Raw genomic sequence first — 16,520 nt, forward strand, 5'->3', positions numbered from 1 at the left:
CTGGTATGTTCACGCATATGGTATGGTGAGCTGAAAGCATCCTCAACACTCGCTAAAAGCATAAAATACATTTTATTCCTGGTCTTTCTAGGAACATAAATAAGTGATTGTATCACAATTCAAGGTACTTTGTGTTAAGAAATGGTTGTTCGCAACTCAGTTTAGCCTTATAAAAGTGGTCAAAAGATGTAGATGCGCACTCATTTCTGCAGAATCAACAAAAACGAGGACAGACGATGAAATCAAAAGAAATAAATTGAAATAAATTAAATAAAAATAAACTGAGTATTTATGTTCTTTGATTTGATGAGATGTGTTTTACTGGTGCTTTAAATGAGTGTTGTGTCCTACATAAATTAGTCTAATAAAAATAAAATGATGAAGCGATTTTATTCTTTATACAATTTACTTCTAAACAACACGATAAATTTGAAAGTTTTGTACATAAAAGCAATGTAAAGTCAATATAATCTAAATTACAATACAAATAGGAATCAGATCTGCTAAATGATACTGTTTGCATACATAGTGGATGTAGAACAGTAGCTACAAACAAACCAATAATACAGTTTTTTTTCAAATGACAAAATTACACAGAAAACAAGGAACTGAAATGTTTGTAATTTCATAAAAGATTATAAAGTTAGTGGTTAAGGCAGAGGACTTTGTTACTTGAAGCTGTTAAGTGCAGCAACATTCTGCTTTACACAGCTACAGTCCTTACTGTACACAAGAATAACTGAATATTTGGCAAAAAAAAACAAAAAAAACATTAACAATGTACTTACATTAGCAAACCTGCATGAATAAATATGCATGCACAACAAAAAATACTTTTTCTTTCTTTTTTTCTTACTCCTATGGGTTATTTTCCAAACAGCTCTGAAGATGAATTTTCCTGTGAGCAGATTTGATTAGACGAGAAGAGCATGAACAATGTGCACCTTACCAGCTGGGGACTTAACTGTGTAATAAAGTGAGCTTTTCAACAGTTCACCTCACCTTTTATAAACAACAAAACACTTTAACATAAGTGCATTGTCTTCTAAAGTAGTACTGCTTCCATGTGACAACCAATACTGACCTGTAATTCATTGCTGCATATATTAAAGCAATCCCTCAGCCAGCAGAACAACATGATGAAACTTTGCTTTAATACAAAAAAGTAAAAAATTTAAAGAGGCAGTAAAAATATTGATCATTTTAATGAAAAAGGAGAAACACATGCTTAATCTTATGCAGCTAAAAGAATGTCTTTTCAATGAAGAAAGTCTCCAACGTGGGCTGTGAGTAGTTTGATTTTGCAAGTAAAGTGATTAATTCAAGTTAATTTCTATCAGATAATAATACCGTTAATTGCTATTTGGGGCTGCACGGTGGCATAGTGGTTCTCCCCGTGTATGCATGGGTTATTCAGGGTACTCCGGCTTCCTCCCACCGTCCAAAGACATGCATGTTAGGTTAACTGGTTACTTTAAATTGCCCATAGGAGTGAGTGTGAGTGTGAGTGTGAGTGGTTGTTTGTCTCTTGGTGTTGGTCGTGTGATGGACTGGCGAGCTGTCCAAGGTGTACCCTGCCTTTCACCCAAAGACTGCTGGGATAGGCTCCAGCTTCCCCGCGACCTTTATTTGGACTAAGTGGTTAGGATGATGAATGAATGAATGAATCGCTATTTGTTGTTAAGATGGTGACAGAGTGGTTTTCACAACATTTTAACCTTTAAGTTCAATGCAAATAAATAAGTAAAATGGAGCAAGTTCCCTAATTTTCAGTGATAAAAAAAAAATCACCTTCAGAGGTGATAAAAGGAAGATTTCTTGATCTGATATCTCTGATAACAGCCAAAGACCACGATGAAGTCAAAGTTAAGAACATAGTGGTTATAGAGAAGGCACAGGTTAACTTATTTTACAGATTAAGTGCTGATATGTAAACTCATATTTGTCAATACCTTTAAAAAAAAAAAAAGCATAGTGATATGCAATACAGAGACAGAAAACTGCTTTCTAGTGATGAGTTTTCTTTCAAAAATCGTTTTCCATCGCCCCATTTTTAAATCTTTTCTTCTGTATGACTTAAATTCTCATCTGAATTTGGATTCAAACGTCTGGTCACCAGCTTCAGACTGGTCTCATGAAGGAGAACCTGGGTTAAGTACTTCTCTCGCTTGATTTGTTCTTTGACAGCATACGGGACATCTGGTATCGCGTAGGACACGATGAACTTTGTGAAGTAAACAATGTGCTGTGTCAATAAAGAAAAAGATAGATGTTAATATTAACTGGTTTAAAGGCTGTATTACTCACATATTTTACTGACAGAATGACTTCCTAGTTATTTGTTGTGGTTGTACTCACCTCAACAACAATTATAAAAGCCATTTTGGCAGCGATCACATGCCAGTAGTGCATGTTGTGCTCGTACTGCCTCCGGTGCCCCGCAGGAAACCGATAGTCTCGATATCTAAACGAGAAAAAAAAAAACCCATTTCTTTAGAATTAAACTTCCAGCTATGCATTTATTTTTGACAGCAGTCAGTTGTAAAATATTTTATGTGCTATCTCACGTGACAATAAATTAGAGATAATACACAACAGCCACCAAAAGCTCAATTTCAAGTTTTGCAGCACAGCTTCATTTAGTAAATTTTACTGATGCACAAAAATTGGAAGATGCTAAACTTAAAGTCAAAATAGGGCTGTAATTTCAAAACATGCAATATATGATATTGATCAATATCTCCTTAAAACATTGACCGGTGGCTCTGATTGCGGCTGTGCATGCTCATATTCTTTGGCTGACCTGATTTAAAACATTTTCTATAAGAAAAAAGTCGGGTGTCGTCAGTTTTTATGACATAACGTACAATAATCCAAAACAGTCTGACTAAACTCAAGTCAACGTAAACAATTCTTAGCCCACTTCTTGTTTGTTAAAGAGTATGAAGAGTCATATTTGGGAAATAGATATAGATAAAACAGCTGAAAGTCAAATTTGGCATACAAAGACTAATTCTCTGCAGGAGAACTTACCCTGACAACCTTCTGCAAAGAAACTTCATGTCTGCAGTGATGCTGAGTATTTTGAACTGCATCAAATTAAACTTTTTGCTGCTTGCTTTCTTTCCTCACGACTACTGCATAACAAACGGTCTTTAATTTTTTAAAAGAGTGTTTAGATATTTGCTAAAAAAAAAGAAGTTGTTCTGAAGAGTCACAGAGACTGAGTACATCCCATTAAACCTTGTGATGTTTTGAGATGGTATGTAAAGAACTGGTGTTACATCATTTATTGGTGGAGCTACTTTTCTGCACAGCTGTGCTATAAAGATAGGGCTTTTTTTTTTCTTTTTTTCTTTTTTGTGCAAACCACAAAAATATGCTCACTGGTAGAGAATGAGCACAATTGATTTAATACAAATATTGATAGAAGTGCTAAATATATAGAAACCAGAATTCAGGAAGCATCCCAGGTCGTTTTATCATGTAAGAAATGAAACATCTTTACTTTTTCAGTTCAATGCACCATATCCATCCATTTTCTATACCGCTTGTAACGATTCAGGGCTACAGGGAAGATAAATTCTCTCCCAGCACTTATCAGGTGAGAGGAAGGGTAAAGCCTGGACAGGTTACAGGACCAACACAGCATAGTGCTAACCATCACCATGCAGCCCATGCACCATATCATTTCCCCTAATACCCATAAAATATGGACATTTTCAGCTACACCTCTATTAGTGACAAGCAGTAATGAGATGCATCTCAGGACTATTTCAAAGCAGACTTTTCCCCTTATAATTCTGGCTTAAATCAGCTTCAGTGCACACTATATGCGCATTAAACCTCTCCTGTTTCATGTTGGTTTTTACCAAACAGCAGCAAATTTACCATAGATTTAAGCTTGTCTATAACATGTATGCTCTATATACAGAGCACTTATCATTTTACAAATCTAGAGTAAGACCAGTTTAAAAATCCCTGAACCCATGAAGTTATCATGCATCTTGATCTTTATGACAAGAAATTTCACTTTTCAGGAGCAGCTCTCTCTACCTGCAGGTGGTGACGTAATTGAGCCTAGTGAGGTTCTTCAGATCCTCGGGTAAATCCTTGGTGTGGAATATTGACAGGGAATTGTTGATGTAACCCTGCATGGTGTGCTCATTGTTATCACTGTACACTGAGAAGGACCAGTAGTAGACCAACCGAGGAATCATGTCAGATGTGAATGCGATAATCATGGCCTGTCGAGACACAAGAAAACCTCCTTAGTGCTCTGCAAGCAGGAAGCTGGTTAAAGCTGTTAATTAGTAGAAAATGTCTGAATTAGTCTTCTATTCTCACTTTGTACAACTTAGAAATAGTGCTCACAATGGTCTACTTTAAAACATCCACTACTCAGTACTTCATTCAACTTTCAATATCACAGAGGTGAAAAAATGTAAAGAAAATTAAATGTTTATATCAAACAGATGAACTTTTGCACTGAGCAGCACTATAGCTCCATCAACACTTGGCACACAGCTGAAATCCACCTTATGCACTTGTTTTTCCTTTTTCATTTAATTTAAGCTTGATTTTAATCATCTCAATCTCTTCTTCAGACCGACTGGCCATTTCCTGCTTTAAAAATGCTGCAGCTTGTTGTTTGCATTTGTTTCTGCACCCTTCCTGTGGTATGCCAGAGTTGCACTTCGAGGTTGTCTCATTTATAAAGTTTGTGCTCGAGTCAGCAAAGTAGTCATTCTTATAATTGTTAGATTAGCAGAGCAGCACGTGCAATACCTTTAGCTTATAAAGTATTTGTCTGTTTGTGAAAGAAGAGGCTGTATGTTTGTCTGTCTGCAGAATGTTGTTGTGTCAAAGAAAGTTTGACATATTAGTTAATATTTTCTAATGTTTTACATAGAAAGCTAAATATTAAAGTTTCACTGGAGTATAAAACACCAAGAACAAAAGAGAACATAATGCTTTACTAATGTTAGCTTTACTGCGGTTGTAGCTCAATAAAAACTCTGACCAGCAACATACATTGGTTGCAACAGCCAATATGGCAACGCCTTGAAGAATGGTCAGCCAGGCTCCTATGTCCTGGGCCTTCTCTGGAACAATGCGTCGGCACTGTGTGGTGATTTTCCACGCGTCAACCCGAATCTCCAACACATTGTTGAACAGAGCCAAAACCGGAGCCAGAGGGAAAGAAGCCACAAACAGGGTCACAAAGCCAAACTGGATGACTGTAAGGAATAAAGCAGACATAGGCTATTACATTAGCCAGGACTAGATTACAGCTGGTCTCAGATTTTCATTTTTATCAAGTTGAGTTAGCATAACTAGCTTCTGCATTGTATATTAATAGTTTAAATTAATCCACTGCTTACAATGAATGAATGAAGCTCAAGTTGCACAATGGGCAGAAATGTAACAAACAATATCGTAAGCAAAGGCTTACGTCCATCTTACCCATCTCAAGGTATTCATAGAACAATCCCAGTTTTGAAATGGGCTGGAGCTGGTAATCTTGCTCCCAGCGAGGCTTCACCGTCTCTTTGGGTGTACTGGCGCAGTGTCGGACAATCAGGTTCTTCAACCACCTGTAGCGATGTGGAGGCGTCGAAATGCAGAAATAATTTTGCCATTTTTAGCTGAGTGTCTTTAACCCCATTTTTACATTTAATAAGAAAAGAATTCTTAAATTCAGCCTTCTTACGGTAGCAAGACTTCCTGGATGTTGTTCCAGATGGCTTTTCCCCCCATGATGACGGATAGCTGAGTGGTCAACTCAATCAGACAACCACCAGGATCACACTGCAGAAGATATACAAGAGTCAGCAAAGCAAACTTCATTATAACAACCAGGCTGGAAGGACTCCAATACCTCCTCGTTCCGGTATTCTCCAAGCAAATAAACAGGTTTCCCAGGATGGCCAACAGCCTTTCCTTTCACAAAGGCAATGTAGAAACAAGAGGAGTAATAGTTGACAAACTGAAAAAAAAACATCTTCAGCGTCAAGCTGTTCTCGTACTCTGTCCTGGTTCGAGGAAGCTCTGTGAATGTGTCAGAGATGAAAGGTTTACAGATTAAAACACGGCCCTCCGTTAAGAACAGGGAAAATTAGAGGTATCGTTTCAGCTCACCGAAGTCTGTGATCCAGATAGCAACTCGTTCGTACAGGACATTTAAAATCATAATGACAACAAAACTGATGATGGAGGCTGTGATTGAGGTGGCCATCTGAGGTGTCACAAACTCCTTTATTGGCTCCAAATTCTTCAGATTATGTTTTCTGTATTCTCTTGAGAAGGTCACAAAGACAGCCAGACGGTACACAATGATGGCCACAATAGAAGCCAAGATCAACATAACCTGAAAGACGAGAGGGAAGTGAAAACATAATTGCAGTATTTTTAGGGTAATTTTTCCCTTTCTACAAGACATGCATAAAAATTCATTCATTCACATTAACAATGTTTTAATTATTGCACATAAATCATTTCAATCTGGAGCCTGCATATCTGTAGGATACAGCTACAGGGGTGAGTCGTTTTCCACCAGGTAAATCTCAGCTAAAACTGAAAACATTTAAGTACATTACCCAGAACAAGACAGTACTGATTCCTATGGACAGTCGAAAACATTGTCCGCATGCACCAAATGGCACCTTTTCTTTCACCTAAAATATAAACAAAACTTTCGATTTAGTGAATGTTGACAGCAACAGGCAGAATGAGAAAAAGTATTTAACATTAAAGACTGAACCAATTTTCACTAAACAATAGCCGGAAAAAAAAGGTTTTCTGCATATTTTACCCCGGTGACTGGGTTTAACCTCTCGTGAATGGCTTTAGCTTCATATTCAGGACGAGGGGGCTCTTCCTGCTCCAGGAATTCCACTGTGTCCCATTCGTACTCCAACTCTGCTTCATAGCGCTTCCAAAACTCCAGGAACACAGTGACTACAGGAAAAGCACAGGAGCAGTAAAAATACCGGCTGTTAAATCACAAGTCAAATGAAGGCATAATAAAAACTGTTTACTATCAACAGTCACTTCCTACTGTCCACTTTTAACGGGGAGTAAACCAACTAAAACTTGAGGAAAGTGAGAATATTAAGCATGCGTTCTGTGTCTGATGGCTGTAGAAATGACATATGGCTGAAAGAGTATCTAACTCACCCCAGACTGACATGAAAACGGCAAACACCAGAGTTCCAAAGTTGTCAAATATGCAAAGTTTCTAAGAAACAAAGAGATTAAAAAAAAACAAAACATAAAACGACTGCCGCTGAATAAAAGAACTGAAAGCGCATGCAAATAAACAAAGCTGTTGCCAGGGAGGCAAATGAGGAAGTGCCTCTTCAAATGGAACATGATTACATTTACTGACTTAACAGTAAAAAAAAACAAAACTTAATCCTAATAATATCTTATTAAAAATTAAGACATCTACTGTTTACATAATCTTTTGGGGGAAGGAAAAATACATCAAAGCTTATTGTTGAATTAAAAGAAGTCTTACTTTTGAAGTTTCACAGGTGCTGTTCAATCTCCAGAATTTACAGAGGTCGCATTGTGGACACATCACAATCTGCCCTCCGATCTCAGGGTCACACACCTCTTTGCTGTAGCATTTTTAAAGCACAACAAACATTATCCAAAAGGGTATGCTAACAAAGAAGCTAAAACTAACAGCGACATAAAGCATACTCATATTCAGTTTAAATAAAACCAGAAAAACATTGTGTTACATGCAATATAATGCCAAAAGTATTCACTTATCTGCCTTTACAAGCATGTGAATTTAAGTGACATATATATGGTTTAATATTATGTCAGTCCACCCTTTCAAGTTATCACAGCTTCAGGTTTTCTGGGAAAACTTTCCACAAGGTTTAGGAGGGTGTTTATGGGAATTTTTGACCATTCTTCCAGAAGCACATTTGTGAGGTCGTATACTGATGTTAAACAAGACCTGGCTCTCCACTCTAATTCACCCCAAAGGGGTTTTATCCTGTTGAAGTCAGGACCCTGTGCAGGTCGGTCAAGGACTTACACACCAATCTGGCTCATCCATGTCTTTATGGAGCTTGCTTTGTGTCCTAGTGTGCAGTCATGTTGGAACAGGAAGGAACCGTCCCCAAGCTGTTCCCATAAAGTTAGGAACATGGAATTATCTAAAATCTCTTAGTATACTGAAGCAATCACACTTCCTTTCACTGGACCTAAGGGGCCAAGCTCAGCTCCTAAAGAACAACCCCACACCATCATCCTCCCTCCATTCTTTCACAAATGTTTGTAGAGGAAGCCTAGGTGCTTGAGTTTATACACCTGTGGCCTTTGAAATGTTCAGAACACCTGAATTCAATAATATGGATGGGTGAATGAATATTTTTGGCAATGCAGTGCATACTCCATTCGTGTGCAGTACCTCCAAGTGCTTGTTTCTTGGGTATTGAATCCATAAATGAAACAACCCAGTCCAACAATGGCAGCCAGAGCCAGCATGTAGGTGTAGAAACCCAGCCAGGCAAAGTAAATGCCAATTTTCTCTCCATAGTACTTTCTGTAGGAATGAAATGAGGATCTTTGCAACACTTGAAGACACAGGAAGTTACATAATATGTATATAATAAGTGACAGAAGATTTTTTTGGAGGAATCAATAAATCCGTTTGCATACCTTATAAGGTCGAGTGGCTGCATCTTGTAGAAGGCTTTGGGATGAGCCCACTCTTGATAGAGCAGATATCTCTCACTGGGACAGCCCTCTTCTTTGGACTTGGCTTTAAACCTGCACTTTAACAGCAAAAAAAAAAAAACAAGAAACATTTATTTTACCAAGTATTTAAAAACTCATGGCCGCATTGCACAATGGGAGTTGGAGAAAACAGAAAACTTACATCATGAAGGGGATACGCAGCCTTGTATACTTCACTATCCAGCAGCTTGGTGATGCCAAACTTCTTGGTGCTCTCTTTTATCTCGTAGGGGGCTCTGCACAAGACGTAATATGCCTGACAAAGGGAGTGTTCAAGTTGTCATCGCTGAACACCAACGTACTTTCAACACAGCATATTTTCTGACACTCCAAAAGGGATTATGCTTTAGCTGTTTGTAGCAACACTGATCTGTAGATTAACTCCATTCCATATGAGAAGAACCTGCTGGTTGCCTGTGCAGCAAGCTGCAACTTGCCATTCTGCTCCTCATGGATGGAGTGAAGAAAAGATCTTTGTCCTTGATATAGAAGTACTCCAGACGGTCTTTCTCAAAGGGTGCAGTGAAGTACTCTGCCTCCTTTTTGATTAGGTTTTCGTCGGGATAAAAGTGTTTGGTGAAGCAGGAGAGGTAACGCCACATGGACCGGTGGGAGGACAGGTTGTTGGGCTGGATGGGAATCTTGATGTGCAGGACCTCGGCGTAGGTGCACAGCACATCCCACGGCATGTGAACTTTCACAAATATTAGTTTTTCGCTCACTACCTGCGGAACATGGCGAGAGCTTAGTTTCACGCTGAAGAGACAGGAAGAGGAATACAAGTTTAAAAAAAAATCAGCTTACAGATGGCGTGGCTTCAAGCTCCAAGCCCATCTTCATCAAGCTGGCCTCGAAAAACTCTCGTCGCTTCTACAAAGAAAAACAGAAGAGTTTTCCAGCTCTTCTTTTACAATTATTAATTTAATTATTCAAACAAGTGCAAACTTACTTGATGTTTTAACCTCATCTTTTTATGTATGAAATGTTTTTAGAACTTTTTTGGAAAAATTTTAAAACATATCCGAATGAATCCTTCTGGTGGATATTTCCATTCTAATGTCAGATTAATTATTTGCAATGTAAATAATTCCCTTAAATACTACCGGCAAGATTCCTGATGATAGTATGCTATTAAATATTGTATGATGGTGGACTAAAAGGCTCTAAAGGACAATGAATCATTATGAAACTGACATGAATCATTAGACAATAGAAAGAGCAGTGCAGCAGAGTGCCTGTTTTTATTAATCAGATTTCCTGTCATCTCAGACTATTCACACTTCATAAGAATCAAAACTTTGTTTAGTCCTTGTACATGTTTCTGCTCAAACCTGCAACTCCATTGTTATGGCTAGCTTCATTTCAGCCAAACCTGTTTCCCTGCAACTCCATTGTTATGGCTAGCTTCATTTCAGCCAAACCTGTTTCCATGGAGATGTCTCAGGTACAAACAGAAACCACTAAAACAGCATAAAAGTAAAATAAAATTTGTATTGCTGAAGTAATCTGGCCAACATCTCACTTTAAGCATGCCTATCGATCTGCTAGCAGAAAAAAAGTTGTTACGTCAAGTTTTATTTTAAGAAATAAAAAAAAGGGAGTGTCTGGCGGCACTTCAGCACAGCTCAGCCCTCAGTGGTTTTTGGTTTGGGTGATAACAAATGAGGACTTGCTTCAGTTGTGGTGAATTACCTGTAAAGAGACATGAACTTCAACTATGTCTCAAACTGGCTTATCTGCTTTCACAGTCATGGGTTGTGCTGCAATATGTGTTTTCAGTATACAGTAAAGGAAAACTTTAGGACAAAAATAAAGGGGGAAAAAAACAGCAGTCTGTTCATCTTTAGAAAACCTCTAAAGCCGAGCAGATGCAGGACAACAAGCATAAGAGGAATGCCGGACGTTGAGGGAACCAATTCATTTACAATGCATGTCTTTAGTCTTTGTAGATTACAGTCTGCATTTCAAAACTCCTGAAGAATTTGAATTGCAACACGATAAATATCAGCTATGAACAGATCCACGGCTTTCCCAGCTATCAGATTACACAATCAGAACTGCAACCCTGTTGTGAAAGACTCTGTGGACAACAGACACACCTGGGTACACCAGCCCACATCTCCCTATCCTGTTTTTCTTCACACACCTAATGTTACATATTTCATATTGGTCCAAAAAGTACTTGAAGAAGACTTTATTTCAGAGCTGATCTGATTATAATTTGCTTGGCAAAGCTTTGGTGGGCTAAGTGAAGACGTAAGGATCCCCATCTCTCTGCAAATAAAGCAAGCAGTAGAACTGAACACTTAAATCTTCTATGCGGGCAAAAGTAAATAAGTCAAAGACTGTCATCCTGGTGCAAATAAAACACCTTTTACAAATAAGCAAGAGTCAATATAGTTACAAAGACAAGTCCATATATTCTCCTAAAAGTACTCATAAATAACTTGACTTGTTTCTAATTCATGGATCAGTTAATTTTAGTGAGTGAACATGACATTAAGCCAACGTTTCCATCGAAAATCAGCTATAAACTACACTCAAAGTTATTGTTTTTTTTTTTTTTTAGCTTGTTTTGAATATAATGTAATTAGTTAAATAAAGGATCACCACCAGTACTTGAATATAACTACAGATATAACTATTACACATTAGATTGGACCAACCAAGTCATTTTGAAAAGAAAGAAAGTTACCTTGTTCTTCTGGATTGTCTGCTTCGTCTCAAACTCCACATCTTCATACACCAAGATGAAATCTATTCGCCTCACACCATCATTGAAGAATAATGAGTCTTCTTTGTTGTTAAACTCTACCTGAGGGTAAAAACATGGACCGTCAGGCAGTTTTACATCCTGAAACTCAATCTGCGCTTCCTCCATAATATCATACATGTTGAAGAAGCCAAAGAGTTAAAGGCCTCTGTTTACAGCCTGCTAAATGCCGTCTTCCTTTGCTGGCTAATTTCATCTGTGATGTGGGACACAAGTGGAAAATGAGAAGAGTCAACAAATCACGATGAAGCCCGCCCTTCGTCTGCTTCCCTCCCAACTCTCTACACAACACTTGTGACAACACAAAGCATTAATAAAGCTAATATTAATAGCTGTCTTAAGAACTGCACCTTGTTTGCTGTCTGCTAAGAAATTATTCTTTCACATTTTGCCAAAAATGTTTATAATAATGACTACAAATGTGTATATGCTACACACGATCACATCCAACTGATATCAAAGGATCGTGGGGACTCACCACAGGTGCTTTGGATATGTTTGCTCCTTCATTTATAGAATGATAAGTTGGTAAAAGCTCCTCAGGATACACTGTGAAAGAGAAAGAAAAACATCAGATACATAGCAAGTATTAAGTGTGAGTTATAGATGCACACTGAAGTTGAAATGACCCCGGTTCACATTCGGTATGAACACGTGTCACAAGTAGCAGCGTGAAGCGCCGACGTCAACATAGTGAGGATAGACAGAGGATGAAAAACATAAAGTTTGTAAGCAATTAAGTTAACTGTGGATAAAAATGTAGATGCAAATGTTCCTCTGTGTGGAGAATATTTGTATTTAAAGGCAAGAAAAGTCAAAATTACAACAAGACCAGAGCTTATAAATTAAGCATCATAGTGTGTTGCTCCTGCACGAGACGAAAATCTATTCTTTTTACCTTTATTCACCATGTTATTTTTGTTTGTTCTCTGACGGGCCTTTGTACAAGCTTGTTCGCAGAGCTGTCTTTGAAACTGACATTAACTATACGAAGTGTTTGAGGTTCTGCCTCAGTGATGCTTAACGAAGCAGCGCAGCCTGTTATTCATTTCCCTGCTGCATCTCTGCTCTGGTTGAACCTTTTTAACCTCAGTTCCCCATGAAGTTCTACAACTCATCGGAAAAAGAAATTGGAGAAACTCACATTTATTGTTATATTTCTCTAAATAATCAACATACACATTCAACATACACTGACCACATCAAAACAAACGAGGACAGAATAAAAGAAAATATAAGGCCATTGTGTATTCAGTCATAAACTTGAGGGCGTCTGGTCCACCAACTATGTTTTATGCCTTTTCTTCTCATTTTGTTTTGCAAACAGATGACTAAACATCCCATATGGAAAGTCTTGTAATCTTGCCAAGTAAAGTGGAAGTCTAACTAAGGACAGATGTTTTCAAAACAGCGGCCATAGTAACATGGTGGGAAACTCATGTAAGACTAACAGTTAAAAAAAGGCGGGGATCACTGTTTGACATCTGTTTTTCTTCATATTTTGTACTCCTCTGCCCCTTCGGCAAACCATTAAGTCTGATACTTTCGATTAAAAATGTGGAAACTACTTTAACCCTTTATGGCGTAAGTGATTATTTTTTATCACTTTGTTTTCTTTCATATTCAGCATGAAATTATTTTTTCTGAGTTTCTGGTGATTCTGCTGCAGTTCTGTCTTAGAATGAGCTTGCAAACTGGTGTTTGGGTTGATTTATTGACACATTTGAACATTCATTTCATTAAGCGTAACTCAAAAAGCTTTCAAAACTTAGCAAATGATATTTTATGAGTACAATGTAATTTTGAGGGCTTGGTTATATAATGAGAAAGCGGTTTCATCTGCTGATTTGATGGGTTCGGAAATATGGGTGAACATATTCTGAGGGAAAACAGAGGTGCTTCCATGTCCTGTGTTAAACATCAGCTTAAAAACTCCCAAAACTGTAAAGACAATGTTATAAATGTCACATACAGCCAAAAAGGCCAGTATAACTCTACAATATGAAGCTGAATCAAGTGAATGACTGAATCAAAGTGATACGTGGCTCAGTGTAGTTGGCAAAAACAGGACTGCAAAATCAAAATGGTCATTTAATAATTCATCACAACATAAACTTCTGTCAATCCGAGTCCATTCTGACACACCCTGATTAATCTAATATTACCTTCTGTAGCTTTTTATACATCAGGAAATTATTTGTGTGAGTGAGCAGAGTATAAGCAAGCAGCTCAGACAAGAGGAAAACTCTCCAATCTCCACAGACAGTCTGACATATTGTACTCAAAGTCCCAGCACTGTCTATTTTCACATCTGTTTCAGAGACAAGTTAGAGTGAACTCACAGCTTCCGCATGTACATTCAGGAATCTTGACAATCCACATAACAGCAAGGTGTTGACAGTCACATCCAGCACGTTTATTGTCCCCTCTCAGAGGAAGAACATTTTGTCACGTTTCCTCGGTAGTACAGATGCAACAGTGTTTGTTTGTGGTTGTTTGGTTGGGTGAATAGATGGTTCGTTGGGTGGATAGATGGTTCGTTGGGTGGATGGATGGATGGATGGATGGATGAATGGATTGATGGATGGATGGATGGATTAATGGATTGATGGATGGATGGATGGATAGATGGATGGATGAATGGATTGATGGATGGATGGATGGATTAATTGATGATGGATGGATGGATGGATGGATGGATAGATGGATAGATGGATGGATGGATGGATTAATTGATGATGGATGGATGGATGGATGGATGGATGGATTAATGGATGATGGATGGATGGATTAATTGATGATGGATGGATGGTTGGATGGATGGATGAATGGATACTGCCTAAGCTTGAAGGAAACATGAGGACCACACACACACCCATTGCTAAAAAGCTGATCTTAAAAATGCAGTTTAGGTAAGTGAAATAGGAGCACATAAAATAAGTTTATAAAACTCATGCCGTCAGAGTTAAACTCAAACTATAATGGGGGATGAGTAGTTTAAGAATCTGATAGACAATGTCACAACAGCAAGAAAGTCCAACAAGCCCTCAGAGGAAGACACAAAGATCATACATTTCGCGATCGAGCAAAAGACTAGTTCAACTCACCGAATTCGTCCACTATCATGCCCAGCTTGGCATCACCCAACTCTTCAGTGTCTGAGACGGAGTCCATCTCGAGAATGTCGCTCATGTTCCTTATCGCGAGGTTCAGTCACATTAACAAACACAAAAACTTCCTCACATGGACAGACCAACAACGTGTAGTACGCTACAATAGATGTAAAGTGCAGCTTTGTCCCATACACATCCTTGAATTGTTTCTGAGTAGTTTGTAAGTGACAAAATGTGGACAAGTTGAGGTATGAGAAAATGGAAATCGGGCGGGGTGAGAGAAGAGGCGGAGGAACAGAAAGATTCCGCTGAATTTGACAAGTACAGTCACGCCTACTACTGCAGCTACAGCTGCATCCATCAACTGCGTCAGACAACAAAAATGACTGGAGACAGCATGCAATGCACAACATGTTGTAAAGTGAACCTTTAACCAAAGTTAAATTTCGTCTTTTTGGTTTACAGCAGATACCAAACTAAAAACATAACATTTTCATGTCAAAGGGGAAGCTGGGTTATACTTTCTTTATGTATTTCCTTTTAACAGTTGTACATTTCAATGTGATAATGGTCTCTGGTGAAACCTCAAATGTTCACTCTGCGAAAACCACCTTTTAAAAGCATTATGTGTGCAAATGCTGTAACCAGGGGCGCTGCCAGGAATTTTTGGCCCGATGAAAGACTGTGACACAGACCCCACCACTTGATCACAAATTTTAGATTTTTGTCTTTGCTTCAACTGCTTCAAGCTGATAAAAAAAAAGAAGCTTTTCATGGGAATAATAAAGATCTAGGGCTGTGTTTAACCCTTTATGGGGCAACTGACTATTTTTGATCATTTCGTTTTCTTTCATATTCAGCATAAAACATTTTTGTTAATGTAACAACAGAATGGAGGTCTTGGTTTATACCAGAAGGATAATTTTAGGTTAAAATTTCTAATTTGAAGTTATTTCTTTGAATGCCCTACAAAAGGTTAAATCACAGTGCATACATCTAACTAGGTTATTTTTATATAAAGGATTTATCAGTTTATAGTACTGCTAGATTTTATTAAAACCTTTGAAAATGGTATTCATTATTTTTAATAAAGGTTTAATGATTTTCTTATATAGTTTGTAAATCTTATTGGGCTCCTATCAAGTCATGGGGCCCTTATAATCTTCCTAACTGTTTTTTATTTAAAACATTCTTAAATATATATATATATATATATATATATATATATATATATATATATATATATATATATATATATATATATATATATATATATATATATATAATATTGTATACATATTTAATATATTTCAATAAATGTAAGTGCACATTTGTAGATTTACACTATTTGATTCCTCCCAAAGTCCAGCATTTCAACATAACAAGCCAAATCATATCCATCAGTCAGTGTCTCCTTGACAACGCAAACGTCCTGGTTCAAGCATACAGATGTGCAAAATAATTTTCATTGTTTTGCATGGTTAAAGTTTAATTAAAAACAAACACAAATGACAAAGTGTTGTATTTCATGTTCATACTTGAACATGGAATACAACAATTGTGGTTAGGGGGTACTTGGCTGAAAATATTTTAAAGGAAAAAAAAAATTACAAGGGCTACTGTGTTGGAAAAAGGTTGAGAACAGCTGGTCTATGTAACCATTTATTATGCTAGCTACGCACACGGTATTCACCGGGAGAAATTTTTAACATCAAACCCCTAATGCGTATAATAAATAAGTGTCAGGATTCAGATGGAAAGGGAAAAGTATCTAACAGATGTCACAAAGGGACGGGAACGTTTTCTAAGTGACTCCTCGACCAGGGGAACCAAAATGATGACGGAACACCACTGTCACATTTCCGCCATAACAA

At 37.7% G+C, this 16,520-nt stretch overlaps 1 protein-coding gene across 1 annotated transcript; it reads right to left on the reverse strand.

Moving 5' to 3' along the window:
• Nucleotides 1–506: 506 nt before the first annotated feature.
• On the reverse strand, nucleotides 507–14,828 carry ano6 (anoctamin 6). Its single transcript, XM_079263258.1, has 20 exons — nucleotides 14,641–14,828; nucleotides 12,012–12,082; nucleotides 11,456–11,575; nucleotides 9,565–9,630; nucleotides 9,198–9,485; nucleotides 8,903–9,016; nucleotides 8,683–8,798; nucleotides 8,432–8,566; nucleotides 7,523–7,625; nucleotides 7,180–7,240; nucleotides 6,815–6,960; nucleotides 6,600–6,677; nucleotides 6,142–6,370; nucleotides 5,882–6,051; nucleotides 5,714–5,811; nucleotides 5,467–5,597; nucleotides 5,035–5,240; nucleotides 4,057–4,247; nucleotides 2,359–2,464; nucleotides 507–2,245 (listed from the first exon to the last, which is right to left on the reverse strand). Exons 1-20 carry the CDS (start codon nucleotides 14,723–14,725, stop codon nucleotides 2,054–2,056), a joined length of 2,706 nt encoding a protein of 901 aa, XP_079119384.1. The 5' UTR covers nucleotides 14,726–14,828; the 3' UTR covers nucleotides 507–2,053.
• Nucleotides 14,829–16,520: the final 1,692 nt, after the last annotated feature.

Source organism: Telmatherina bonti (genome assembly GCF_933228915.1).
Source record: "Telmatherina bonti genome assembly, chromosome: 23".
Classification (NCBI taxonomy): Eukaryota; Metazoa; Chordata; class Actinopteri; order Atheriniformes; family Telmatherinidae; genus Telmatherina; species Telmatherina bonti.

Excerpts from the sequence above, each read along its gene's own strand:
- ano6 (XM_079263258.1), bottom strand. The coding sequence starts at position 14,725 with ATGAGCGACATTCTCGAGATGGACTCCGTCTCAGACACTGAAGAGTTG. Across the intron at positions 6,371-6,599 it reads TCAGTACTGTCTTGTTCTGG|GTTATGTTGATCTTGGCTTC; the intron begins GTAATGTACTTA and ends CTCGTCTTTCAG. Across the intron at positions 5,812-5,881 it reads GAGAATACCGGAACGAGGAG|TGTGATCCTGGTGGTTGTCT; the intron begins GTATTGGAGTCC and ends TATCTTCTGCAG.